The sequence below is a fragment of the Elaeis guineensis genome, chromosome 6, assembly GCF_000442705.2.
Source record: "Elaeis guineensis isolate ETL-2024a chromosome 6, EG11, whole genome shotgun sequence".
In the NCBI taxonomy this organism is placed as follows: Eukaryota; Viridiplantae; Streptophyta; class Magnoliopsida; order Arecales; family Arecaceae; genus Elaeis; species Elaeis guineensis.
Window position 1 is genome coordinate 13,547,598 of NC_025998.2, and position 26,169 is coordinate 13,573,766.

General features: G+C 41.1%; 2 protein-coding genes across 2 annotated transcripts; one reads left to right on the top strand and one right to left on the bottom strand.

Annotated features, from left to right (window-relative positions):
- Window positions 1-3,310: 3,310 nt before the first annotated feature.
- On the bottom strand, window positions 3,311-5,923 carry LOC105047178 (laccase-11). Its single transcript, XM_010925985.4, has 6 exons — window positions 5,789-5,923; window positions 5,558-5,709; window positions 5,232-5,476; window positions 5,015-5,143; window positions 3,814-4,737; window positions 3,311-3,711 (listed from the first exon to the last, which is right to left on the bottom strand). Exons 1-6 carry the CDS (start codon window positions 5,885-5,887, stop codon window positions 3,581-3,583), a joined length of 1,680 nt encoding a protein of 559 aa, XP_010924287.2. The 5' UTR covers window positions 5,888-5,923; the 3' UTR covers window positions 3,311-3,580.
- Window positions 5,924-7,805: 1,882 nt separating this feature from the next.
- On the top strand, window positions 7,806-8,685 carry LOC140858727 (tubby-like F-box protein 5). Its single transcript, XM_073260034.1, has 3 exons — window positions 7,806-7,915; window positions 8,180-8,290; window positions 8,451-8,685. The coding sequence occupies exons 1-3, from the start codon at window positions 7,806-7,808 to the stop codon at window positions 8,683-8,685; spliced, it is 456 nt and encodes a 151-aa protein (XP_073116135.1).
- Window positions 8,686-26,169: the final 17,484 nt, after the last annotated feature.

A 26,169-nucleotide genomic window follows, 5' to 3' on the forward strand; every position in this document is an offset into this window, starting at 1 on the left:
TGCCCTCATCAGCTATCGACCCACCTCGGCCGTTGTTCTGTTCCCCCTGTTCATACTCGACCACCGACTCTGGCTTCGGCTGTTAGTCTCAGCTTTGGCCGTGAAGCCAACATTGTGATCACAGCTGCAGGAGTGGCCAACCTAGTACGTGGAAGTTGGCTAAAGAAAGGCACGATGGTAATTGATTTTGGGACATCCAATTAAGGCAAAACTTGTTGTTTGGCCATTTTATTGTATTTAGAAACTGACCTTATAACTGCAAAGTTTACTTATTATAAATACTCCAAGTAAATATAAACTACAACCATAGTGCAATGTTCATGGCCTTCATAATTAACTGAGCAATTGGCAAATGGTCTCCTTTATACACTCTCTACCATTTCATCACTTGCAATCCTCAAACTGCTTATGTGTTCTTAGCTGCTCTTTGCTATCTCAATGATTGTTTCGACTCCTCACTGTTTCTCAGAATAGTTTGTTGGCCCTGATCACAAAATTCTCTTGGCTCTTCCATGGGAATGGTATTCAGCAATTTTGCAGTTTATCTTTGTTTTCTTCCCTTTGAATTATTAATAACAACAAATATCCAATGACCAGAGTTGGAGTTTCATATATTAAAAACTCACTGAGAAGTCATAAATGCTATAAAAGTGATCTTTTTTTTTATTTAACCAGTATCATTAATGATATCTAGTTTAATAGTGTTTCCTCTTGAATTAACATCAGGACCCAAGCAGTGAGCATGGTTACTACCTTACAGGAGATGTTTGCTATAAAGAAGCATTGCAAGTGGTCAAGGCTATAACCCCTGTTCCTGGTGGGGTAGGACCTGTAACAATTGCCATGCTACTTTCCAGTACGCTGGAATCAGCCAAACGAGCATATGGATTGACCTAGTTCCTCTTTGAGAACATTGTCTCATTATCGTATCATTCATCATTCCTGTTATCATCACTGCAGCCTCTGTTGTAAAATTTTGTTTTCTTTTTCCCAATTTTAGTTTTTCGTTTGCACCACAGGAAGAATTACCCTTTAGTCTTCTTTCATTTTTAGTTCATAAATTATCCTCCTCTTGCTTAGCAAACAGAGATGTTATTTTGGTTGGGTGTTCCGAATTTGTGAAGAAAGGATTCCATTAATTTCTTCTGTATTCAGCTCATCTTTTGAGCTGATCACGTAATGTAAATTATGCATTCTTTCTCTGCTTAATAAAATTTGGGTGGCTTTAGCCTCCCTTATCATTGAAAGAAAAAAGGTTCATATAGCCATGTGAACTACCAGGTCTTTACTGCTTTCAAAATATTATACATTGCTTTATTGGTGGTAATTCTGGAATGTCAGATAATCCAGCATCTGCTGGGAAAACTGGGACTGATGCAGAAACAAAAAAATAATTAGAATGCTAGTGGCTTAGTGCATCACTCGTTAATGTGTATTATTATGCAATTTTTATGGAGCTAATAGGTTATAAAGATATAGCAAAGATGTCTAAATTCATATATTTAGGTAATATTTTTGTTGTGGTTCACTTTAGGAGAGTCATGAACCAGCAATTGCTTTGAAAGGCAAGCTTAGGGGTTTTAAATTGTAAGGTGAGTGCTAGTCCTACATCACATGTAGATGAAGGCCACCTATGCATGAAGTGAGGTAATTCAATTATTGCTAAAGGTGCACATGGAATGGGTTTTTTTCACCTTATATCTGTAGGTTTATCACTTTTTTTATCAAATTTTTTCATTTTGATTTTGCTTGTAAAATTGTTGCAGACAGGACTGATCTTATTATGATCTTTGTTTGCCTCGCTGTGTATTACCCAAGTGGAGACCGCTGTTCTGGTGCCAAAAACTTGCAGGTTGGTTGTTTCCCTTTATAAGCAGACGTTAATCTCTGAAATGATAAAATAAAATAGGAAACTTTGGATCTGATCTATCTTATTATAAATTTGAGTTCTAGATATATTGTATGATTAGGTTTACAGTATATAGGATGGAAATAGTATCTCTGCCTCAACCTGAGATCTGAGATAGTAATTTGAGAAAAAAACTTGTAAAATAAAGAAAAACTTTTATTTGCAAAACCTGCAAATCATGAGATATATTCCCAAGCTATTGCTGACCCATAATACCTGATAATTAGTTTGACTTAATTAGAGAATAAGATCAATATTATTAATTACAAGAGCACATATTAGTCACTAGTATATTTATATTTTACTTATTAGTTATTTTGTACTAATAATAAATTCATATTATAAAAAATATTTTCTCCTACTAGTTTTGGGTAACCGATTTTAAATGTTCTTCAACAAGACCCTCGAACAACAAAAGCTTTAAAAATACAAGAACTAAAAAAAATGATATATGGAAAACCATCTAACCATTTCTTTTACATTCATGTTGTATGCCTTCCAATGCCTTGATGGACAAAAGTTCCATCTTCAGTGCATTGTTGCTTAAGCGTTTTCTTTGCAAAGGAATGCTCAGATCACACAGAAAACACAATCTCTCGATTCTCTTTACTCTGGAACACATTTCACAACTACAATTCACCTGCCCCTTCCAGTGAAGAAACAGCTTAGGTTTCAAAATCAGAAATCCAAATAATCCAAGAGAAAATATTAGACTTTTTAGCGATCTAATATCAAAGAAGAAGAGAGAAGTTGACCTGCCATGATGGAAGTTTAAAGAGACCTTGAAAAGTCTGTCATTCCTTCAGAAATCTGGAACCCTGGTGCATAAATCTTGGAAAGAAGCAACTTAATAACTTCGCTGTTTCTTTGTCGATTCCAGTAGAGTTTGTTTCGTGGGTGTTCCAAACTTTGTCTTGTTGCAAAAATTTTTGGCTACAGAGTTCAGATTAAGATGTCAGATCCCTAGAGTTGAGCCTCAATGCATATGCAGGCACATATCAGCTCTTGCTTGTCAGTCTAGGGCTTCATCAAGCACCAGGAAGTACAAATAAGCCATATATTATAGTGGATACAGCTTTGAATTCCAAATGCTGAGAGTTGCAGGTCTTAAGAACAGGGAACTCTTATTCCCCATGCCTTTCTAGTTTTCAGTTCAAGCCATCTTACTTCAGTTCCATCAGTTCGATAGCTCTTTGAGTGTTTCTATTGATCCTTAGACATGTGATGCATATGGCTATGTGATACATAAAACGAGTTGTATGGGCACTTTGTTATCATATTATCTAATTAAGAAGAGATTCTTGACTGATCTCTGGACTCATACTTTCAAATTGTCAATTTTATGCTTGTTTTCATAAATGTGCAACCATTTACATACGGATAATAGACTGTTATTTGCAGTGCTACCAAGTATTACTTCCAGCTTGATAGTCAAGAACAAAAGAATACGTTAGAAATATATATATATTGGTTAACCATAGCCACCCTTCATTCTTTGGTAGGGCATCTTATTCTCCCAGAAAGGCTGCTTCCATAGAGCCTCTTGAGAAATCTTAAATTACATCAAACAGACAAATCAATGATTATGTTAAAACTCATCATCCACAAATGTCCTGCAACTTTTGCAGGACATCACAAAACCCACAAGCAAACACCTCATCCTCCAGTTCACTAGCATGGTGGCAGATCCTTGGGAGGAGGTAAGATGGATTGTTCTGTCCCATTTCCATTTTCCACAACAAATGCCATCTTGAGCCCCCAGGTGGTGTGGAGCTCCAGATGACAGTGCATGAACCAAACACCTGAAATAATAGGGAGAATGACATAATAGTTCACTTCAAAGAGCTAAGATCAACATAAACTAGTTTAAGAGAAGATACATGTAAATAACTGGTAATATTAACCTGGATTATCAGCTCTAAACCGGATTGCAGTCCAACCTCCTGTAGGAACACCAACTGTGTTTCTTTCTGGTGGATCGACCAAGTTATATTTAGCTGGGTCTTTCTTCGGGTCGAAGTTTCCGATCCCCCTCCCAACAACAAAGAAGTTGTAACCATGGAGATGGAAGGGATGAGACTCTGGTGCCAGGAGATTTGTGTCTTGCAACACCAATTCAACTGTCGAATTGTAAGGAATCCTGCTCAGCCTGGTGCCCAAGGATGTGCCAAGGTTTGCTGTGAGGGGTGCACCGGTATAATTGAACGTTGTTGCAGGTTTGTCGGGGAAGTCTAGCCTGAACACCCCCTTGATGTTGAAGTAGTGTGCTTGAAGTAGCCCAATTGTGGGCATCACAAAGGTAATGTTGTTCAAGGATGCAGTGAGTCGAGTTCCATTCAAGCAAGTCGGGCATGGATCGACGCCCAGACTAGCTGTGTAGAAGAGATGCCTGTCGACGCTGAGAGGCACATTAGCAGGAAATTGTGGAGAATTCAGACTTCTGAGCTTGTCGAGGAAGTCATTAACAAATTCAGTATCATTTGGTGCGGGCAGTTGAGGCAGGATGGGGACAATGGTTGTTGGAATGCCTTTGTATTGTAAAATAGCAGTTGCAGTTCTGTTGTCTACAGCGATTGGGGCATCCATGAAGGGTCTAGCGGCCATGAAGTATCTACCAGGGTTTTTGTCAGCCTTGACAAGAACACTAGTGGTTTGGCCGGGCGCAATCACTATGGCACTTGTGGTGAAGGGCTTGCAGTAGACTGCATCGATCTCAACCACAGTCATACTGTGCCCGGCAATCGCAAAGAAGAGTTCGTCGTTGAGGGCAGCGTTGACGATTCTAAGGAGGTAGATCTTGCCCCATTCAACTTCCATTGCATATGTATCTGAAACAAGAATGGGAAGAAGAAATGAAATGTTATCAACATCTCCTTCTGATTAAATTTTCTTCACAATTCTACCATGTGTTCTTCAGGTAAGCACTACTATCTCTCATTAAACCATTCTTGCTAGGTTTTATAATAAGATTCCATAATACCCTTTGTATTTCGGCAGGAGTATATAAGAAATAATGTATGAATTATATAGTATGTCATTGAAACAAGATGGAAATATACTGAGTGCAAGGCCATTGAGCTAGGAAACTAGTCCATATGATCTTACGTTTCTCTGAGCATGGGAAGAGAGGTCCTGGCTTTCCATTGATGGTGTGGGCATCCGACATGTTTGGTGGCAACCCAAGCATGTTACCTTGCTTCTCAACCTCTTCAACATCTGCATGCCACCATTCTCCTACAAAACAATATCAAAGTTAGCTCCATATACAAAGAAGACACACAGCTTACTACTAGCTAGGCTGCAATATCTAAGCTTCAGTCACCTAAAACCAGTTCAGCTTCTGCATGAGGTTGTGGGAATGGGTATGGAACTCCTTCCTTCGGCATGATCACGATCGCACCATGGATGGTGGCTCGCAACCACAAGATGTGAGCATGCCACCACAATGTTCCTCTCTGTCCTGTAACATTGAAATCGTAGGTGTAGCTTCTTCCACTCTGAATCGGGCATTGAGTAATGTATGCTGGACCATCAGCCCATCCATTTCGAAACTGCTTCAATCCATGCCTACATTGACACTCCTCTTTAACCTTCTAACCATTGTTATCTAGAGTACAAGGCAGAGTATTGATCTAGAGAGAATCCTACCAGTGGATGGATATGTTATATTGAGCATAGTTTGTAACGTTGATGACGACTCTATCTCCTTCTCGGGCATAGATGGTTGGCCCAGGGAACCTCCCATTGACTGTGACAATTGGCTTAGCATGACATAGTCTGCTTACATTCTTAAGTACAACCTGAGGGCCCAAAAGAATATAAGAGGAAGAAGCAGGAAGTTTGAGAGAGTCTACAAGTGTAATTAAAGGAAGTACTCACATCAAACTGATAGTTTTTTATGGCAGCCTCGGCTGGTAGTGACATGAAAATGAGAAACGCCGAGAGCAAAAGAATGGATCCGTAGAAGGAGAAGGCCATCTTTCTTGATTAAAAGCGACAAGACTTGAATGGTGGTGAGACATGGGTTGATTGGTTCTTATATACGGGGAAGGGGTTCGAGGCACCATCAGTTTGTTAAGAGAGAAGGGTGTTGGTGAGCCAAATTTAGGTGCGGATATGCACCGCGTTGTATACTGATGCTTGGAAGCAAATGGTGATGGAGACTATAGAGGGAAATGGTTATATGCTAATAGGCTTGAGAGATATGCTACGCGAAGAACCCAACAGAATGGAACTTTACCGTTAAGATAAAGGAATAGATGATGCCTGTAATTTTGTTTCAAGAGTGAGAAAGAGACGAGTAGTGGAGAATTGGATGTACTTTTTGAGAGATGTTTGAGTTACTTTGAAGAGCAGTTCAGATTATAGTAGTTTATTTGAGATTTAGTCAGTTGAGGTGTCACTATAGTGGATTTGTTTATTTTCACTTGCAGTTCTGTGAAGTCAGGAAAAAAAATGTACGGATATAGCCTTCTACGAAAGGGAAGGGTGCATATTTCTGATAAGCAAGTGATCATCAGCATTAGTGTCTAGGTAGGTTAATTAATTTCGTTATCATCGAGTTTAATATGAATATTAATCTTGACCAGATCATTATTATGTTCTCAACCTCATTCGCCGTCATAATCCAAATTTTCATATTCCAATGCAATTTTGACCTTCACCTTGATCAAATTCTTTGGAACAAACTTTTGACCATCATTAGACCCACCTATAGCTAATCCCCATTTTGATATTGACATTACCTTGGAATTCAAGTCATGTCCAATTTTACCTCGATGGTGACTTCAATTTCAATTTCATTGTTATTCTCAGATCCTGAGGCAGAGCTAATAGTCCATGCAAAAGTTGGGTTACCTCTCAATTCCACTTCCAGCCATGCTTGATTGTTATAACAGAATGTTAGAAAACCCATTGATAGGGCTAGTTTCTAACTATCTGAAAATGGTATTGATTTCTTTTGCAATCCTCATCCAAAAAGTTGGAGACAATATGATGGTATGGATTTGGTTTTTCCTGACCAAATTTGGAGGAAGTGAGAAAATTCCCTCATGATTTATTGGAATTCAAAATTGAAATAGAATATGGTACATGGAAAGGAATTACAAAAGATGAAACATATTACAAAGAAGATAATCATTGGAGATGGCCTTGTAACTGTCTATGGCCTTGACAGAGCATAAATTCCCCCCGCTAGTAGAAAGAATGTAAGGCCTTATCAAGGATGAAGAAGCCAATGTCTTCCTTTTTCAAGAAAATCCTTGCATTTCTTTCATTCCATATGTGTGCCACATGGTTGCTATTGCTAAATCATCCTAGGGAGTTTTGGTTGAGTGGAGTTAGCGTCTGAAATGAGGATTGGAAATTGGTGATTCTGATTTCAATAATTTAGTTGGGAGGAGTCCCATTCCTATTTTGATTTAGAGGCAAAATAAGAATGGCCGAATCTTTTTGAAACCTAATCCCGACTTTCTTTTAAAAATTCAAATCATCATTTCAACTTCTATCATGAATCAAATGCTTCGGTGCATGTGGCTATTTCGATTTTCATTCCAATACTTTTCGATTCCAATTCAATCGTAATCCAAACACCTTCTAACCTTTTCTGTGATTTCCCTGCACATTTCTGCTCCTCAGGAGGTCCAAAAAGTATTAAGATTAAAAGGCAGCCCTCTACGACTAAAGCAAGAAACAATAGGCAACCCGCAGCCAAACCGCTTGGGAGAGAGCCTTCCCTCTCATAGAAGGCTTAGATGTGTAGCCTTCCCTCTTGTATAGATATGAGAAAGCCTTCAATTGTCTATAGGCAATGGATCATTTACAACCCAAGTTGTAGAAAGTTTTAAAAACATGGCAGATTTTGATAGGCCAAAAAAAAAAATTAAGTTTTAAAAACATGGCAAATTTTGATAGGCTGAAAAATAATATATTGAGCACTGAATACATGATTTCCCTGGTCTCCGATGACTTCTCTAGAGCTAGCAGTGCCTATGTTGGGAAACCGAGGCAAGTGTTCTTGTTGATTCTGCCATGAGTTGTTTCTGCATTTTCCTTACCAACTTATAATGATCTATTTGAATTTCAATCGGGTCAAATTTTTAAGGCACGAAGTTCACTTTCTAGGACATCTAAGCCTCCCTGTGATGCTGCATCTAGATCAAACATGTCTCCGAGTCAAAGAATCCACTTGAAACAGGTCCCTCCCAGAGTACCCGCAGGTAATTATAATGTCGCTACCATCTCTTATGAGCACATTGCCTTTTGAACCAGGGGCCCAAGGAGAATGCATGTCATTATGCATTCAATTCCAACCTTGGCAATTCGAGAAGGGGGAACTGCACCATCTTCTGCAGGCTTCCTGGTGTTGCATGGCCAACCTAGGTGCTGGGTTCAAGGCGTGACAGTTTCTTGACCATGCTGATAAACAATTCTCAGGCTTATCACTTGCGAATCCCAATAACCAGTAGTAGAGTTCTCTGCTACAAGCATTGCAGAGCCGCCTATGCCTGCTATGGCAACATGTGAGCCTCTGGTTCTGAAGAATCCAATGCTGGTGCCTGAAGTTCAGAGACCGAGTCATGCTAGCTCCTGTCAAGCATTTCCACCTTGTCACAGCAGGGGATCCCTCCAACCAGGTTTCTCTCGCAGGGCAAGAGCAAGTGATGACTTCAGTTTCGGAAACTAGCAAAGGACATCTTCAGGGTGGATTGATGGAACCATTTCAAGCATTTGCTATCTGGTCGAGAAGCTACGACATAAAGCCCGCATGTGAATGAATAATGTAGACATGTTTAAGCCTCTCAGATTTTCCTAGATTATTTTCTGCTCAAATTCTAATGTTGTAGATATATTATCCATGGACAGCTTGTGGCTTATCAGCCTTTAACGCGGCTGAAATTGTAATACCCTGTCCTAAAGCCCCTCAAGCCCACCCGAAAGTGGTCCACCAAGCCCAAAACAAAAGAAAAAAAAAAAAAAAAATGGGAAGAAGACTCCCAATAGCAGTCTTCTTCTCCGGCGAGTTCCATTAGGAACAGGAGTTCTAAGACCATCGGAAGTCCTAGGGCTCTTTATAAATAAGTCCTCCCCTCCTTAAGATCCCCACCGGCGATCTTCAAGCTGGATTTCTCCTTTTTTCACCGATTGAGGCCGCGACCACCCTTGCTCGTGCTTGTCGAAAATTGGAACCGATAACACTGCTGAAGCTTGAGGTAAGACTCCGACCTTTTTTCTTCTCCCTCTTCCCTCCTTCCCTGGCTTCGTGCACTCTCGCCACCGTCGGGATCGTCGGAAAATCCACAAAACATCATGTCCTATTTTTTCCCTGTTCGGTCAAGCTCTTTCTTCCCTTTTTCGACCACCAGCACCGCCGCCCATGGTACCGCACCATGGATCATGACCCCACCTCCCTAGCCTCCTTCTCTGAAGGTCATGGCGTCGGTGATCGGTCAATAACCGGAGAAATCCAGAAAAAGGAGCGGGTCCTTGTTTTTCATTTTTCTAAATCCCCATAAGTCGAGCCTTGCTGCCGGCGATCTCTTGCTCCCCGCATCGGCCACCACTACCGGACCTCCAACCGTGCCACTGCCCTTCGTCAGAGCCCGAGCCACCGAGCCCCTCCCCTCGGTCCTCCTCTGTTTGGCCAGGAAGAGAAAGAAGAAAAGAAAAGAAAGAAGAAGAAGAAAAGAAAAGAAAAAGAAAAAGAAAAAAAGAAAGAAAAGAAAAAAAAAGAGAAAAAAAAAGAGAAGATTTTTCTCTCCTCTCTCCCCTCTTTCTCCCTCTCTTCTCTCTCCACTTTCTCTCTCCTCTTTTTCTCTTTAAAAATTTTCTCTCTTTTCCTTTCTCTCTCTAAGAAGACCTATAGATCCTATATTAGGCCATCTTTTTTCCTTTTAGGGACCTATGACCCCGAATCGATTCAGTGTCTGGGTGATCTATCAGATTGATCACCTAATCAATCACTTTTTATTATTATTTAATTTTTTAAATTTATGAAATGAAAATTGATCCTGATTTAATATTTTAAATAGGATTATCTGATTTATTTAAGGAAGACAAAAGATCTAGGATGGAAAAGATAAGTAATTTAGATACTTCTTACTTACTTTTGAAATTATTGACTATTTTATCATGAAAAAAATTATTCTATATTTTCATAAAATAAGGATCGAGCATATGCATTGTGAAATTCATGATTTATCATAAAATAATAATTTATGAATATTTTAATATGAATAATTTTTTTATGAAATATGAACTCCATATTTATGAAACGTATGCCCTATTATGAAAGAATGATTTCATGATTATTTTACTGTTAAAAATTATTTATGGATTATAAACTTTATAAAATTATTAAGTATCTTATTTATACATGATTTAAAAAAATATGATTTGATGAAATATGATTTAAGATGCTTATCTTAAAAAATATGAAAAAAAGCTCTCAAATAGCTATGTACGACTCTGCCAATGGATAATAGTTATTGGCATATGATCCTGCCAGTGGGTAATAGTAATTGGCAAACGACCTTGCCAACGGTTAATAGTAGTTGGTACATGATTATGACCCTGTCACAGATATAATAGTGACCTTAGCATTTAGTCTGAAAGAATTATTAAGAATCATGATATGACAAGAATGACAAATGATTTATGACTTTATATATGAAGTTGACATAATTTATGACTTTGTTTATGTTATACATTGGAAACTATATTTACGTAAATTACATGATTTATGCATATGCAAGAGCATTATTGAGAGCATTATTGATTTATGATATATTGTTATTATGAAAATTTTATGTTTCAATGATAATCATCTTCTCTAAATGATTTATTGATGCATGCTTATGCTTGATCTGGATAAGATAGTGTGAGGTTTACTTATTGAGCTGGTGTAGCTCATATTTTTTTCTTTTTCTATCCAGATAAATAAAATTAAAAAATAAAGATGATCTAGACTGGAGGGTCTATACCAGCAAGTATGGAGATTTGCAGTTGAAATTGAATTTATAGGATTATTATACTAAGTACGAAATTTATTTCTAAAACTCAATATTTAGTTAGTGATACTTGCTAAATTCTTTGACTTTCAATCCTAGATCTATTTTTGTAAAGAAAAATTTTAATAAAATAGTATCAAAAAAAAAAATTATATATATATATATATTGTATTGCTAAGGAACTAGCAATAGATAAGTTGGGGGGTGTGATAAGTGTATAAATTTACTCATAGAAATATTAATTTTTGAATTCAATTATCTTTATTTTTTTTAAATTAATACTTTTTCATATATTTTACAAGAAAAAAATATATCAATATGAAGAGTCCGATCTGCAAACTTAAAAAAAATCAAACGGGACCAAAAATGAGTTAAAATAGGTTGAAATTCAAAATCGAAAGTCAATTCGATCCGGTTCATAAGTTGATGGTCCACCATGGACCACTTGGTCCATAAGGAGGTTGGTGAGCCACTTGAAATGCTACAATAATATTTTTCACGTGGCTTAAGGAGAATTAGGATGTGGGAGCTGAGGTATTGAATGCACGGTGTTGAGATGGGGTATACAAGAAAATAATAATAATAATAATAAGTAGCTGAGCTCTTGCATGGGATTCGCTGTTGGTAGCTTCACGGGGTGCCTGAAATTCAAATTCAATTTGCCTAGGTGCATGGGGTCCATAACGTTGGCTGGAGTGCAATTTGAACGGGTCATGGGCTTGCGCTGGGTCATCAAAGCAAGCAGTGAGCACGGCTTGGCTTGGGCATGCATGCAGAGGAAAATAAGGGCGGTGGGCGTGACATGGCGCAAGATGCGGGCTTACGCGCAAGAAAATGGCTAGCTAGGTGCTGGATGCGAGCGAGGGACCGAGCGTTCACACGAAGGAAGAAATGCGACCACACGAAGAAAGTATTTAAAATTTTTTTAATCTTATATCTAAAAAAAAATAAAAAATATTTTTTCTATCTATACCTATAAATAAAGCTCTATATCTTTTTATTGAATCTATCTTTCTCTTGGTATCATAATTTTTGTAGAAAATCTGTGTGACAGACAAATATATCTATTTTTTAAATTTTTTTAATCACTTTATTCTCACTTTTTTCAATCCTTCCAACACACAAGAAGGAGAGTCAGCTAGAGAAATGTTAGCTCTGTAAGAGAATTTATTTTATTTTATTTTCTGTTTCAACTCCAAACCTCATTAATAACTTAGGAGTTAAAAATTTTTGTATCAGATTTTTATTCAACAATAAATTAATTTTTTTATTTAATTTTTATAATTTTAATTTTTATAATAGAGTAGTTTAATTTTCTGTATCTTTTAATTTTATAATTTTTAATTTTTATAAATTAAATTCTAGCAAGTAGCATAAGTTTTTATTTTATTTTATTTAGACTTTAAATCAATTATGTCTGATTAAACAATTCCTCTGAAATTTGCGATGAAGCTAGACTATGAATAGAAGCCTTCTTTCTTTGAATTTCTCTTTTCGAGCTTTTAAATTTTAGAGTCCTTCTTCTTTCATCTCTCTTGCCAAAAAATCTGATAGGCTATCGTTGGATCATAATCTCTTCATAGTCCATACTTGATTCGGTGCAAGAGAGAATGATTAGTAGAAAGCTCACAAATCTCTAAATCTTTTTTCCTTCTTTGTGAAAATTTTGATGGGTTATAGTTGGGTTTGAGTCCCTTCATAGACCATACTTGGATAACACGAGAAAAAGGAGAAAGAAAAAGCCTCTTAATTAGAGTGAAAGTAAAATGCTTGATGGATCATAGTTGAGTTAAATCTCTTCATGATCCATACTTGTTCATATTTTATACCTTAATCAAGGGACATTATAAGAGAAATTATAGAAAAGCTCTCTAATTTATTGGTCTAATTGATTCAAAAATTTTAGATTTTTAGATTATTTATTTTAATAATTAATTAATTTACTGTTTTGATAGTCAGTAATCTAATAAATATTTTTTTTAAAAAAAAATTATCTGAGTAAATATTTGGATATATTTTTGTTAAGATTTGATGCCTTGAGATTCAGCCCACATTGAGCCCACAGCGAGGTTCGTGGCGAAAAATGGAGTCCAACGAGACCAAGATCACCTGAAACGGAGCTCGGATGGAGGAGATACGAGCTTTTGAAATCGGCACGAGAATCGAGGTGGTGGAGGACCGCCGGCGACAGGCGGCGGGCGGCAGCGGCGGCGCGCGGGACGCGCGACCCAGGCCGGCGCGGGACGCGCGACCCAGGCCCGCGTGGGAGGGCCCGCGGCCCCGGCGGGCGCGCGGCCCAGTCGGGCGCAGGCCCGCGTGCAGGCGCGGCCCAGTCCCGCGCGCGCGGGCCGGCCCAGGCCAGCGGCCTGCTGGCCCCCTTGCCCCGGTCCACCGTGGATCGGGCGGTCCACGACGGGGCCTGTGGACCGCGTAGGCGTTTCCCATGCGTTTCACGCGGTCCACGATACTATTCCGTGGACCGAAGCACGATCGGACGGCCCAGAGAGATTGCGGTCTTGATCCGACGGTTCAGGGGTTTTTTGGCTTTGTTTAGGACTCCTAATCCCTCTCTAATCAAGTTTAAACCCTGTTTAACCCTTTAAAAGCTCGTGTGACGAACAGAGAGGAAGAGGGTTAGGTTTTTCGCATCGTACGGAGCCGTACGAACTCGAGAAGAGAGAGAGAGGCGAGAGTGCTGTGAGAGAAGGAGCAGGAGGCTCCTGGACAGCGGTCACCAGGCTCTTCAGGGGTTCAGGGGGTCTCCAAGAGAGAGAGAGAGCTTTTGTGAGGGAAACTTCAGGTGAGAGAGAATTGGGTGTACAAGGGTTGAGGGTGAGGTCTCCTCTTATAAAATTTTCTTTTTCATAGTGAAGTTTGCATGTCCCGTGGAGGCGAGCCCTTTTGTGGCTGATCCACGTATTTTGATTGTTTTTTCTTTTATTTTGTTTCTTCTTTCTTCCTGCTGCATCGCGTGGTACTGAAAGGATCTTGGGAGGTGGTGTCCTGGCCAGACATCCACCCAATAATTTTAAATTTTAATTTTTTATAAAATCGATTCGTACTCATTAGACGTGCTACATTGTACGCCGCACATTTATAATAAATTTAAGATATATTAAAATAATATATTAATTTTTTTAATAAATTATAGATTTTGATAATGCTACTGCTCGGTAGTCTCATCTTCTTGATATTGTCTAGTTGTCAGCTGATATAGTGGTCTCGGATATTATTACTTCTGATCGGAAATGGGATTGTGCTTGTCTAGCATTTTTTGTTTTTTTGCTGTGGATATGATGAGTCGAACATAGCTTATCCCCATTCCTAAAGGTTGTTGGTCTGATCAGCTATAGTGGGCCTTTATTAAGGGTACTTCAGTTTCTTTAATTGATATGTACTCTCTATGTCATAAATCTGATCCTCCGGCTCTTCCTCATAATTTTAATTGGATTTGGAAGCTGTGTGTCCCATATAGAGTCAATATTTTTGGTGGAAATTATTCTGCGACGGTATTCCTTGTAAAGCTTATCTTATTCAAAAAAATATTTTACTTTCTAATCAGCAATATTGTGATATTTGTGTGAACCAGCATGAGGATATAGCTCATGTTTTGCTACATTGTTCTTTTGTGGTACATTGGTGAGATTGTCTTAATAATATATGCCGATTGCACTTTGTTCCAACTATTATACCAACTTTGGATAACTGTGTTAGCCGCCAGGGTAAAGGAATGGAATAGATCCATTGTGGCGTATATAGGGTGGGTTTTGTGGTTGGCATAAAATGCAAGGATTTTTCAAGAAGATGGCCAGTCTGATGTTCCACTTATTAGGAATGTAATTGCTTCGATTTCCGTCTTTTATCCTTCTTTGCATAATAATGTTCTTGCTACTCTGTCAAGGTGATGGGATATCTCTATCTCATATTCTGCTAGTAATTTTTATTACTCTTTATTATCGTGGGTACCTCCTTCCTTTAGAGTACTTAAAATTAACTTTGATGCTTCCCTATTTTTAGAATCAGCTGCTATTGGGTATGCTATTGGAGATAGTAATGGTGCTCTCATAAGAGCAGGGGAGAATCAGATCTTGTACTTATCGGTTTTGATGGCTGAGTTCCAGTAGTTTATATGTTTAATGCAGTTGGTGAACTTCATGCGCAAAGAATATGGCTCAAAGGTGATTCGTCTACTGTAAGATCTTGGTTGCAGTTCTTTTCAGCCAATAACTCTAAGTATACACCTTTATTGCATGATTTCATTATTTGGCAATCAATTGTTTTTCAATTTAAGGTTTCCCATATGCCCAGGGAAGCTAATCAAATTATTGATTATATAGCTCATAAAGCTTTATAAGGTTCTTTTCACTGAATAATCAGGCTGATGTTGATGCTGATCGTGTCTTATTGTTGCAGGCTGGTGCTTGTGGCATATTCTTTTCAAGAGAATAGTTTAGGCATTATGTTATATATACTTGTTGGTGCAAAAATCCGCTTGCGTCGGAGAAGCTGGAGTCGAGGGAGTCGCGGTCGCCGTCGGGACCTGCAAAGGAAGTCTAAACCGAAGGTGGGGTTGCTCCGACAAGACTCTCCGACGCTCAAGTCAGTTCTCTGCCTTAACAAGAATAGAGCGCTCGAACGGAAATTTTAGCAGAGTTTCTAGGTAGAAAATGAAAGCTTATAGAATAACGTATCTGAGGTCCCTTTTTTATAGGCGAGGAAGCAACAGACTGATAGCGATGTTTGTAATCGCCTCGTCGTGGGCCGCACGGGGCCAGGAGGAATTTATCATGAGAAATAATGGGATGGAGTCGTGGCTGTCACCATGGCTCGCCACGTGGAATCAGTTGCGGGGAGTGGAGCGGCGTTCGTTGTCGCGACTTGCCAGGGAGTAGTGGAGCCGCGCAGCATCCGCCGCAGGGGATGGAGCAGATTCGCGGCCATTACTGCGACTTGCCGCGTGGAGCCTGTCGTGGGGGGTGGTGGAGCCACGCAGAATCCGTCGCAGGGAGTAGAGCAGAGTCGTGGCCGTTGCTGTGGCCTGCTAGAGGGCCCAGGCCTGTCGGCCAAAGTTCGGTTGGAGTCCGATCTCCGTAGGAGCCCGGATGGGAATCATTTGTCGAGGAGTCTCGGCCAAGGCCATTCGTGGTAGGGACTTGGAGTAGTTCGCTTGCAGCGGTAACTCAGAGTGGGTCGCTTGCAACAGGAGCTCGAAGTCCGACTCCCGTAGGAGTCCGGACGAGGGCTACTTGTGATTCTGATTTCAATAATTTAGTTGGGGGGAGTCCCATTCCAATTTTGATTCGGAGGCAAAATAAGATGGCCAAATCCCTTTGAAACCTAATCCCGACTCTCTTCTAAAAATTCAAATCATCATTCCAACTTCTATCATGAATCAAATGCTTCGGTGCATGTGGCTATTTCGATTTTCATTCCAATACTTTTCGATTCCAATTCAATCGTAATCCAAACACCTTCTAACCTTTTCTGTGATTTCCCTGCACATTTCTGCTCCCTCAGGAGGTCCAAAAAGTATTAAGATTAAAAGGCAGCCCTCTACGACTAAAGCAAGAAACACTAGGCAACCCGCAGCCAAACCGCTTGGGAGAGAGCCTTCCCTCTCATAGAAGGCTTAGATGTGTAGCCTTCCCTCTTGTATAGATATGAGAAAGCCTTCAATTGTCTATAGGCAATGGATCATTTACAACCCAAGTTGTAGAAAGTTTTAAAAACATGGCAGATTTTGATAGGCCAAAAAAAAAAATTAAGTTTTAAAAACATGGCAAATTTTGATAGGCTGAAAAATAATATATTGAGCACTGAATACATGATTTCCCTGGTAGCAGTGCCTATGTTGGGAAACCGAGGCAAGTGTTCTTGTTGATTCTGCCATGAGTTGTTTCTGCATTTTTCTTACTAACTTATAATGATCTATTTGAATTTCAATCGGGTCAAATTTTTAAGGCACGAAGTTCACTTTCCAGGACATCTAAGCCTCCCTGTGATGCTGCATCTAGATCAAACATGTCTCCGAGTCAAAGAATCCACTTGAAACAGGTCCCTCCCAGAGTACCCGCAGGTAATTATAATGTCGCTACCATCTCTTATGAGCACATTGCCTTTTGAACCAGGGGCCCAAGGAGAATGCATGTCATTATGCATTCAATTCCAACCTTGGCAATTCGAGAATGGGGAACTGCACCATCTTCTGCAGGCTTCCTGGTGTTGCATGGCCAACCTAGGTGCTGGGTTCAAGGCGTGACAGTTCCTTGACCCTGCTGATAAACAATTCTCAGGCTTATCACTTGCGAATCCCAATAACCAGTAGTAGAGTTCTCTTCTACAAGCATTGCAGAGCCGCCTATGCCTGCTATGGCAACATGTGAGCCTCTGGTTCTGAAGAATCCAATGCTGGTGCCTGAAGTTCAGAGACCGAATCATGCTAGCTCCTGTCAAGCATTTCCACCTTGTCACAGCAGGGGATCCCTCTAACCAGGTTTCTCTCCCAGGGCAAGAGCAAGTGATGACTTCAGTTTCGGAAACTAGCAAAGGACATCATCAGGGTGGATTAATGGAACCATTTCAAGCATTTGCTATCTGGTCGAGAAGCTACGACACAAAGCCCGCATGTGAATGAATAATGTAGACATGTTTAAGCCTCTCAGATTTTCCTAGATTATTTTCTACTCAAATTCTAATGTTGTAGATATATTATCCATGGACAGCTTGTGGCTTATCAGCCTTTAACACGGCTGAAATTGTAATACCCTGTCCTAAAGCCCCTAAAGCGCACCCGAAAGCGGCCCACCAAGCCCAAAACAAAAGAAAAAAAAAAAAAAATGGCAAGAAGACTCCCGATAGGAGTCTTCTTCTCCAACAAATTTCATTTGGAACAGGAGTCTTAGGACCACCGAAAGTCCTAGGACTCTCTATAAATAAGTCCTCCCCTCCCTAAGACCCCCCATCGGCGATCTTCAAGTTTGATTTCTCCTCTTTTCTCTGATTGAGGCCGCGACCATCCTTGCTCGTGCTCGCCGGAAATTGGAGCCGACAACACTGCTGAAGCTTGAGATAAGACTCCGACCTTTCTTCTTCTCCTTCTTCTCCTCCTTCCCATGGCTTCGTGCACCCTCGCCGACCGTCGGGATCGTCGAAAAATCCACAAAACATCATGTTCTATTTTTCTCCTGTTCAGTCGAGTCCTTTCTTCCTCTTTTTCGACCACCAGCGCCGTCGCCCATGGTACCGCACTGATGGATCATGACCCCCACCTCCCTAGCCTCCTTCGAAGGTCATGGCTGCCGGTGATTGACCAATGATCGGAAAAATCCAAGAAAAAGAGCGGGTCTCTTGTTTTTCATTTTTCTAAATCTCCCGCAGGCTGAGCCTCGCTGCCGGCGATCTCTTGCTCCCCGTAGTCGGCCGTCACTACCGAACCTCCGATCGTGCCGCCGCCCTTCGTCAGAGCCCGAGCTACTGAGCCCCTCCCTTCGGTTCCTCCTCTGTTCGGCCAGGAAGAGAAAGAAGAAAAGAAAAGAAAGAAGAAGAAGAAAAGAAAAGGAAAAGAAAAAGAAAAAAAAAGAAAGAAAAGAAAGAAAAGAAAAGAAAAAAAGAGAAAAAAAAAAGAGAGAATTTTCTCTCTCCTCTCTCCCCTCTTTCTTCTTCTTTCTCTCTCTTCTCTCCACTTTCTCTCTCCTCTTTTCTCTCTCTAAAAATTTTCTTTCTCCTCTTTTCTCTCTCTAAGAAGACCTATAGATCCTATATTAGGCCATCTTTTCTCCTTTTAGGGACCTATGACCCCGAATTGATTCAGTATCCGGGTGGTCTATCAGACTGGTCACCTAATCAATCACTTTCTGTTATTATTTAATTTTATTAAATTTATAAAATAAAAATTGATCTTGATTTAATATTTTAAATAAGATTATCTAATTCATGAAAGGAAGATAAAAGATCTAGGATGAAAAAGGTAAGTAATCCCGACACTTCTTACTTACTTTTGAAATTATTGACTATTTTATCATGAAAAAAATTATTTCATATTTTTATAAAATAAAGATCAAACATATGCATTGTGAAATTCATGATTTATCATAAAATAATAATTTATAAGTATTTTAATATGAATAATTTTTTATGAAATATGAACTTCATATTTATGAAACGTATGCTCTATTATGAAAGAATAATTCCATGATTGTTTTACTATTAAAAATTATTTATAGATTATAAATTTTATAAAATTATCTAGTATCTTATTTATGCATGATTTAAGAAAATATGATTTGATGAAATATAATTTAAGATGCTTATCTTAAAAAATATGAAAAAAAAGCTCTCAGATAGCTATATACAACTCTGCCAATGGGTAATAGTTATTGGCATATGATCCTGTCAGTGGATAATAGTAATTGACATACGATCTTGCCAATGATTAATAGTAGTTGATACATGATTATGACCCTGTCATGGATATAATAGTGACCTTAGCATTTAGTCTGAAAGAATTATTAAGAATCATGATATGAAAAGAATGACAAATGATTTATGACTTTATATATGAAGTTGACATAATTTATGACTTTGTTTATGTTATGCATTGGAAACTATGTTTATGCAAATTGCATGATTTATGCATATGCAAGAGCATTATTGATTTATAATATATTGTTATTATAAAAATTTTATGTTTCAATGATAATCATCTTCTCTCAATGATTTATTGATGCATGCTTATGCTTGATCTGGATAAGATAATGTAAGGTTTACTTACTGAGCTAGTGTAGCTCATATTTTTTTTTTCTTTTTCTATCCAGATAAATAAAGTTAGAAAATAAGAATGATCTACGCTGGAGGGTCTACACCAGTAAGTATGGAGATTTGTGGTTGAAATTGAATTTATAGGATTATTATGGGCTTGTAATCAACTACCGGTGAATTTTGATATATGGGTTTAATATTATCTTTTAGATTTAGTCGCTCTGAACCAATATTGATTTATTTACTTGATGAATAATGGAATTGAAATTTTTGTTATAACTTATTTTTGATGGATTTTAGCTGATTATGATTGATTGGTTTCGTGTTATCGAGGGCTGCATCCTTTGATAGCATTGTTGGGTGGATATCAGACCAGGACATCACCTCCCAAGATCTTTTCAGTACCACGCGATGCAGCAGGAAGAAAGAAGAAACAAAACAAAAGGAAAACAATCAAAATATGTGGATCAGCCATAAAAGGGCTCGCCTCCACGGAGTATGCAAATTTTACTATGAAAAAAAAATTTTACAAGAGGAGACCTCACCCTCAACCCTTGTACACCCAATTCTCTCTCATTAGAAGTTTCCTTCACAAAAGCTCTCTCTCTCTTGAAGACCCCCTGAACCCCTGAAATGCCTGGCGATCGCTGTCCAGGAGCCTCCTGCTTCTTCTCTCTCAGCGCTTCCACCTCTCTCTCTCTTCTCGGGTTCATACGGCGCGAGAAAACCAACCACACCCTTTACTGTTCCACGCACAGGCTTTTAAAAGGTTAAAACTAGGTTTAAACTTGATCAGAGAGGGATTAGGAGTCCTAAATAAATCCAAAAAACCCCCTGGACCGTCGGATCAAGACCGCAATCTCTCTGGGCCGTCCGATCACGCTTCGGTCAATGAAATAGTGCCGTGGACCATGAGAAATACGTGAGAAACGCCCACGCGGTCCACAGGCCCAGCCGTGGACCGCCCGATCTAGGTGGACCGATGCAAAGGGCCAACGCTAGCCTGGGCCAGCCCGCTCCCGCGCGCGAGCCTGCGCGCGCCTGGGCCGCGCGCCTGCTTGGGCCGCGCACCCAGCTGGGCCGCGCACCCGCATGGGTCGCGCGTCCTGCGCGGGCCTGGGTCTCGCATCCCACATGCCGCCGCCTGCGACCGCGCCGCTGCCGCCCACCGCCGGTCGCCGGCGGTCCTCCACCACCTCGAATCTCGTGCCGACTTCAAAAACTCGTATTTCCTCCATCCGAGCTCTGTTTCAGGTGATCTTGGTCTCGTTGGACTCCATTTTTCACCGCGAACCCGCTGTGGGCTCAATGTGGGCTGAATCTCGAGGCATCAAATCCTAACAATCTCCACCTCGACTCGATATTCGGTCTCCTCCAAACTCCGAGAGCTTCTGGATCTCCTCGCCCCCATGCCCTGGGGCAATCACCTGCTGATCATGGATGGACAAACATGGGAGTCGAGCCAGGCTGCTCAATCCCATCTCCGTCGTATGCTGTGCTCCCCTGACCTGAGACCTGCTCGGGGCATCATCCTGCGGCAATAGGAATCTCACCTTGCGACGTCGCCTCTCGTCCTCCTGAGTCTCCTGTCTCGTGCCCAATCCGCCTCCTGGAGCTCCACCTCGCTCTGGGCTCTACTGGCTCCCGAAGCTCCACCTCGCACTGGGCTTCCTGCCAGGTCATAATGTCCTCTGCTCCCTTTCTTTCCCTCTAGCACAATCCTATTGCCGCATAACACCCTCAGGATTCCTCCACCAGCTACCGTCCTGTAGCCTCTCGAATCCAGTCTGCTAAGTGAGATAAGATTCTGTCTGAAATCGGATATGTATCGGACCTCCCCCAATCTCCTCACTGCACCCTCATGTGTCCTCCAGCTGACCGTCCAAATGCCTCTGATCGCACAGCTCGATCCATCCGGCAGATATACAGTGCCCTCACTGTTCTCCAGGGAATCAAACTGCTCCTCTCTACAACATACATGATAGGGGCATGCAGAATCTAATATCCACTGCTGGAAAGAAGTAGATACCTCGTCAGATATCTCCAGGACATCTCCATCTAAATCGCTGCCGGCCGTCGCTACAGCAGCCACCGTCCGATTTTTAAGTTGAGGGCAATCTCTGGCTAGATGCCCCAACTCCTCACACCGGTAACACCTGGTTTTGCTCAAGTCCCTCCTGGACTTAGACAGCCCTCGTTGCGATCTCCTGTCGCTCCGTCTACCGCCTCCTGCTCCTCCAGAAGCCACCAGAGCTGAGCTACCATCTCAAGTGGTGGTAGCTCAGCTTTGGTGGCTTCTGGAGGTGCAGGAGGCGGTAGACGGAGCGACAGGAGATCGCATCGAGGGCGGCCTAAGTCCAGGAGGGACTTGAGCAAAACCAGGTGTTATCGGTGTGAAGAGTTGGGGCATCTAGCCAGAGATTGCCCTCAACTGAAAAATCGGACGGTGGCTGCTGTAGCGACGGCCGGCAGTGATTTAGATGGAGATGTCTTTGAGATATCTGACGAGGTATCTGCTTCTTCCCAGTAGTAGATATTAGATTCTGCATGCCCCTATCATGTGTGTTGCAGAGAGGAGCAGTTTGACTCCCTGGAGAACAGTGAGGGCACTGTATATCTGCCGGATGGATCGAGCTGTGCGATCAGAGGCATTGGGACGGTCAGCTGGAGGACACATGACGGTGCAGCGAGGAGGTTGGGGGAGGTCCGATACATACCCGATTTCAGGCGGAATCTTATCTCACTTAGCAGACTGGATTCGAAAGGCTACAGGACGGTAGCTGGTGGAGGAATCCTGAGGGTGCTACGCGGCGATAGGATTGTGCTGGAGGGGAAGAAGGGGAGCAGAGGACATTATTACCTGGCAGGGAGCCCAGTGCGAGGTGGAGCATCGGGAGCCAGGTGGAGCCCAGAGCGAGGTGGAGCTCCAGGAGGCAGATCGGGCACGAGACAAGAGACTCGGGAGGACGAGAGGCGACGTCGCAAGGTAAGATTCCTATTGCCGCAGGATGATGCCCCGAGCAGGTCTCAGGTCAGGAGGAGCACAGCATACGACGGAGATGGGATCGAGCAGCCTGGCTCGACTCCCATGTTTGCCCATCCATGATCAGCAGGTGATTGCCCCAGGGCATGGGGGCGAGGAGATCCAGAAGCTCTCAGAGTTTGGAGGAGGCCGAATATCGAGTCGAGGTGGAGATTGTTAGGATTTGACGCCTCGAGATTCAGCCCACATTGCGCCCACAGCGAGGTTCACGACGAAAAACGGAGTCCAACGAGACCAAGATCCTCTGAATCGGAGCTCGGATGGAGAAGATACGAGCTTTTGAAGTCAGCACGAGAATCGAGGCAGCGGAGGACCACCGGCGGCGGGCGGCAGCGGCGTGCGGGACGCGCGTCCCAGGCCTGCGTGGGATGCGGGACCCAGGCCCGCGCGGGACGCGCGACCCAGGCCCAGGCCCGCGTGGGACGCGCGACCCAGGCCTGCTGGCCCCTTGCCCCGGTCCACCGTGGATCGGGTGGTCCATGGCGCGGTCTATGGACCGCGTGGGCGTTTCCCACACGTTTCTCATGGTCCACGGTACTATTCTGTGGACCGGAGCGTGATCCAATGGCCCAGAGGGCTCCCGGTCTTGATCCGACGGTTCAGGGGGTTTCTTGGCTTTGTTTAGGACTCCTAAACCCTCTCTAATCAAGGTTTAAAGTCTCGTTTAAGCCTTTAAAAGGGCTGTGCGTGAAACAGAGAAGATGGGCTCGGGTTTTCTCACCGCCGTACGAACCGAGAAGAGAGAGAGAGGCTAGGGCGCTGTGAGAGAAGGAGCAGGAGGCTCCTGGACAGCGGTCGCCAGGCACTTCAGGGGTTCAGGGGGTCTCCAAGAGAGAGAGAGCTTTTGTGAGGGAAACTTCATGTGAGAGAGAATTGGGTGTACAAGGGTTGAGGGTGAGGTCTCCTCTTGTAAATTTTTTTTTTCATAGTGAAGTTTGCATGCCCCGTGGAGGCGAGCCCTTTTGTGGCTGATCCACGTATTTTGATTGTTTTTCCTTTTGTTTTGTTTCTTCTTTCTTCCTGCTGTATCGCATGGTACTGAAAGGATCTTGGGAGGTGGTGTCCTGGCCAGACATCCACCCCCAACATGAATAAATTATTATATGTGATATCTTCACTTTAAAAAAAAAGTTATTTTCATCGATGTTTTATTTAAAAATTACATCATAAGAAAATCAGGATGGACGGAAACTAATCTAAAGTATGATAAAGATAATATGAAGATAAGATATCCTCATTTATTTGAAAATGAAGGTATATCAAGTTTCGAGGATAAAATTTTTTTAGGGAGATGGAATGTAATACCCTGTCCTAAAGCCCCTCAAGCCCACCCGAAAGTGGCCCACCAAGCCCAAAACAAAAAAAAAAGGCAAAATGGGAAGAAGACTCCCGATAGGAGTCTTCTTCTCCGACGAGTTTCATTTGGATCAGGAGTCCTAGGACCACCGGAGGTCTTAGGGCTCTCTATAAATAAGTCCTCCCCTCCCTCAGACCCCCCACCAGTGATCTTCAAGCTTGATTTCTCCTCTTTTCTCCGATTGAGGCTGCGACCACCCTTGCTCGTGCTCATCGAAAATTGGAGCCGACAACACTGCTGAAGCTTGAGGTAAGACTTTGACTTTTCTTCTTCTCCTCCTTTCTATGGCTTCGTGCACCCTCGCCGACTGTCAGGATCATCGAAAAATCCACAAAACATCATGTCCTATTTTTTTCCTGTTCGGTCGAGCCCTTTCTTTTTCTTTATCGACCACCAGCACTGCTGCCTTTGGTACCGCATCCATAGATCATGACCCCACCTCCCTAGCCTCCTTCTCCGAAAGTTATGGCCGCCGGTGATCGGCCAATGATCGGAGAAATCCAAGAAAATGAGTGGGTCCTCTGTTTTTCATTTTTCTAAATCCCCCGCAGGACAAGCCTCACTGCCGGCGATCTCTTGCTCTCCGCTATCGGTGCCACTACCGGACCTCTGGCCATGCCGTCGCCCTTCGTCAGAGCTTGAGCCATCGAGCCCCTCCCCTCAGTCCCTCCTCTGTTCGGCCAGGAAGAGAAAGAAGAAAAGAAAAGAAAGAAGAAGAAAAAAAGAAAAGGAAAAGAAAAGAAAAAGAAAAAAAAGAGAGAGGATTTTCTCTCTTCTCTCTTCCCTCTTTCTCCCTCTTTCCCTCTCTTCTCTCTTCACTTTCTCTCTCTAAACATTTTTTCTCCTCCTTTCTTTCTCTAAGAAGACCTATGGATCCTATATTAGGCCATCTTTTCTCCTTTTAGGGACCTATGACCCCGAATCGATTCAGTATTGGGGTGGTCTATCAGACTGATCACCTAATCAATCACTTTCTGTTATTATTTAATTTTATTGAATTTATGAAATAAAAATTGATCCTGATTTAATATTTTAAATAGGATTATCTGATTCATTTAAGGAAGATAAAAGATCTAGGACGAAAAAGATAAGTAATCCCAACACTTCTTACTTACTTTTGAAATTATTGACTATTTTATCATGAAAAGAATTATTTCATATTTTCATAAAATAAGGATCGAGCATATGCATTATGAAATTCATGATTTATTATAAAATAGTGATTTATGAATATTTTAATATGAATATTTTTTTATAAAATATGAACTCCATATTTATGAAATGTATGTCCTATTATGAAAGAATGATTTCATGATTGTTTTACGGTTAAAAATTATTGGTATATGACCCTACCAGTAGGTAATAGTAATTGGCATACGATCCTACCAACGGATAGTAGTAGTTAGTACATGATTATGGCCCTGTCACGGATATAATAGTGACCTTAGCATTTAGTCTTAGAGAATTATTAAGAATCAAGATATGAAAAGAATAACAAATGATTTATGACTTTATATATGAAGTTGATATAATTTATGACTTTGTTTATGTTATACATTGGAAACTATGTTTATGTAAATTGCATAATTTATGCATTTGCAAGAGCATTATTGATTTATGATATATTGTTATTATGAAAATTTTATGTTTCAATGATAATCATATTCTCTAAATGATTTATTGATACATGCTTATGCTTGATCTGGATAAAATAGTGTGGTTTACTTACTGAGCTGGTATAATTCATATCTTTTTCTTTTTTTGTCCAGATAAATAAGATTAGGAAACAAGGATGATCTAGGCTGGAGGGTCTACACCAGTAAGCATAAAATTTGCAGTTGAAATTAAATTTATAAGATTATTATGAACTTGTAATCGAATTTTGATATATGAGTTTAGTATTATCTTTTGGATTTAGTAGCTTTGACTCAATATTGGTTTATTTACTTAATGAATAATGGAATTGAAAATTTTGTTATAACTTATTTTTGATGAATTTTAGCTGATTATGATTGATTGGCTTCGTGTTATCGAGGACTGCATCCCTTGATAGCGTGACCGTGTTAATTTGCTGCGCGACAGAAGTAGCTGTAAA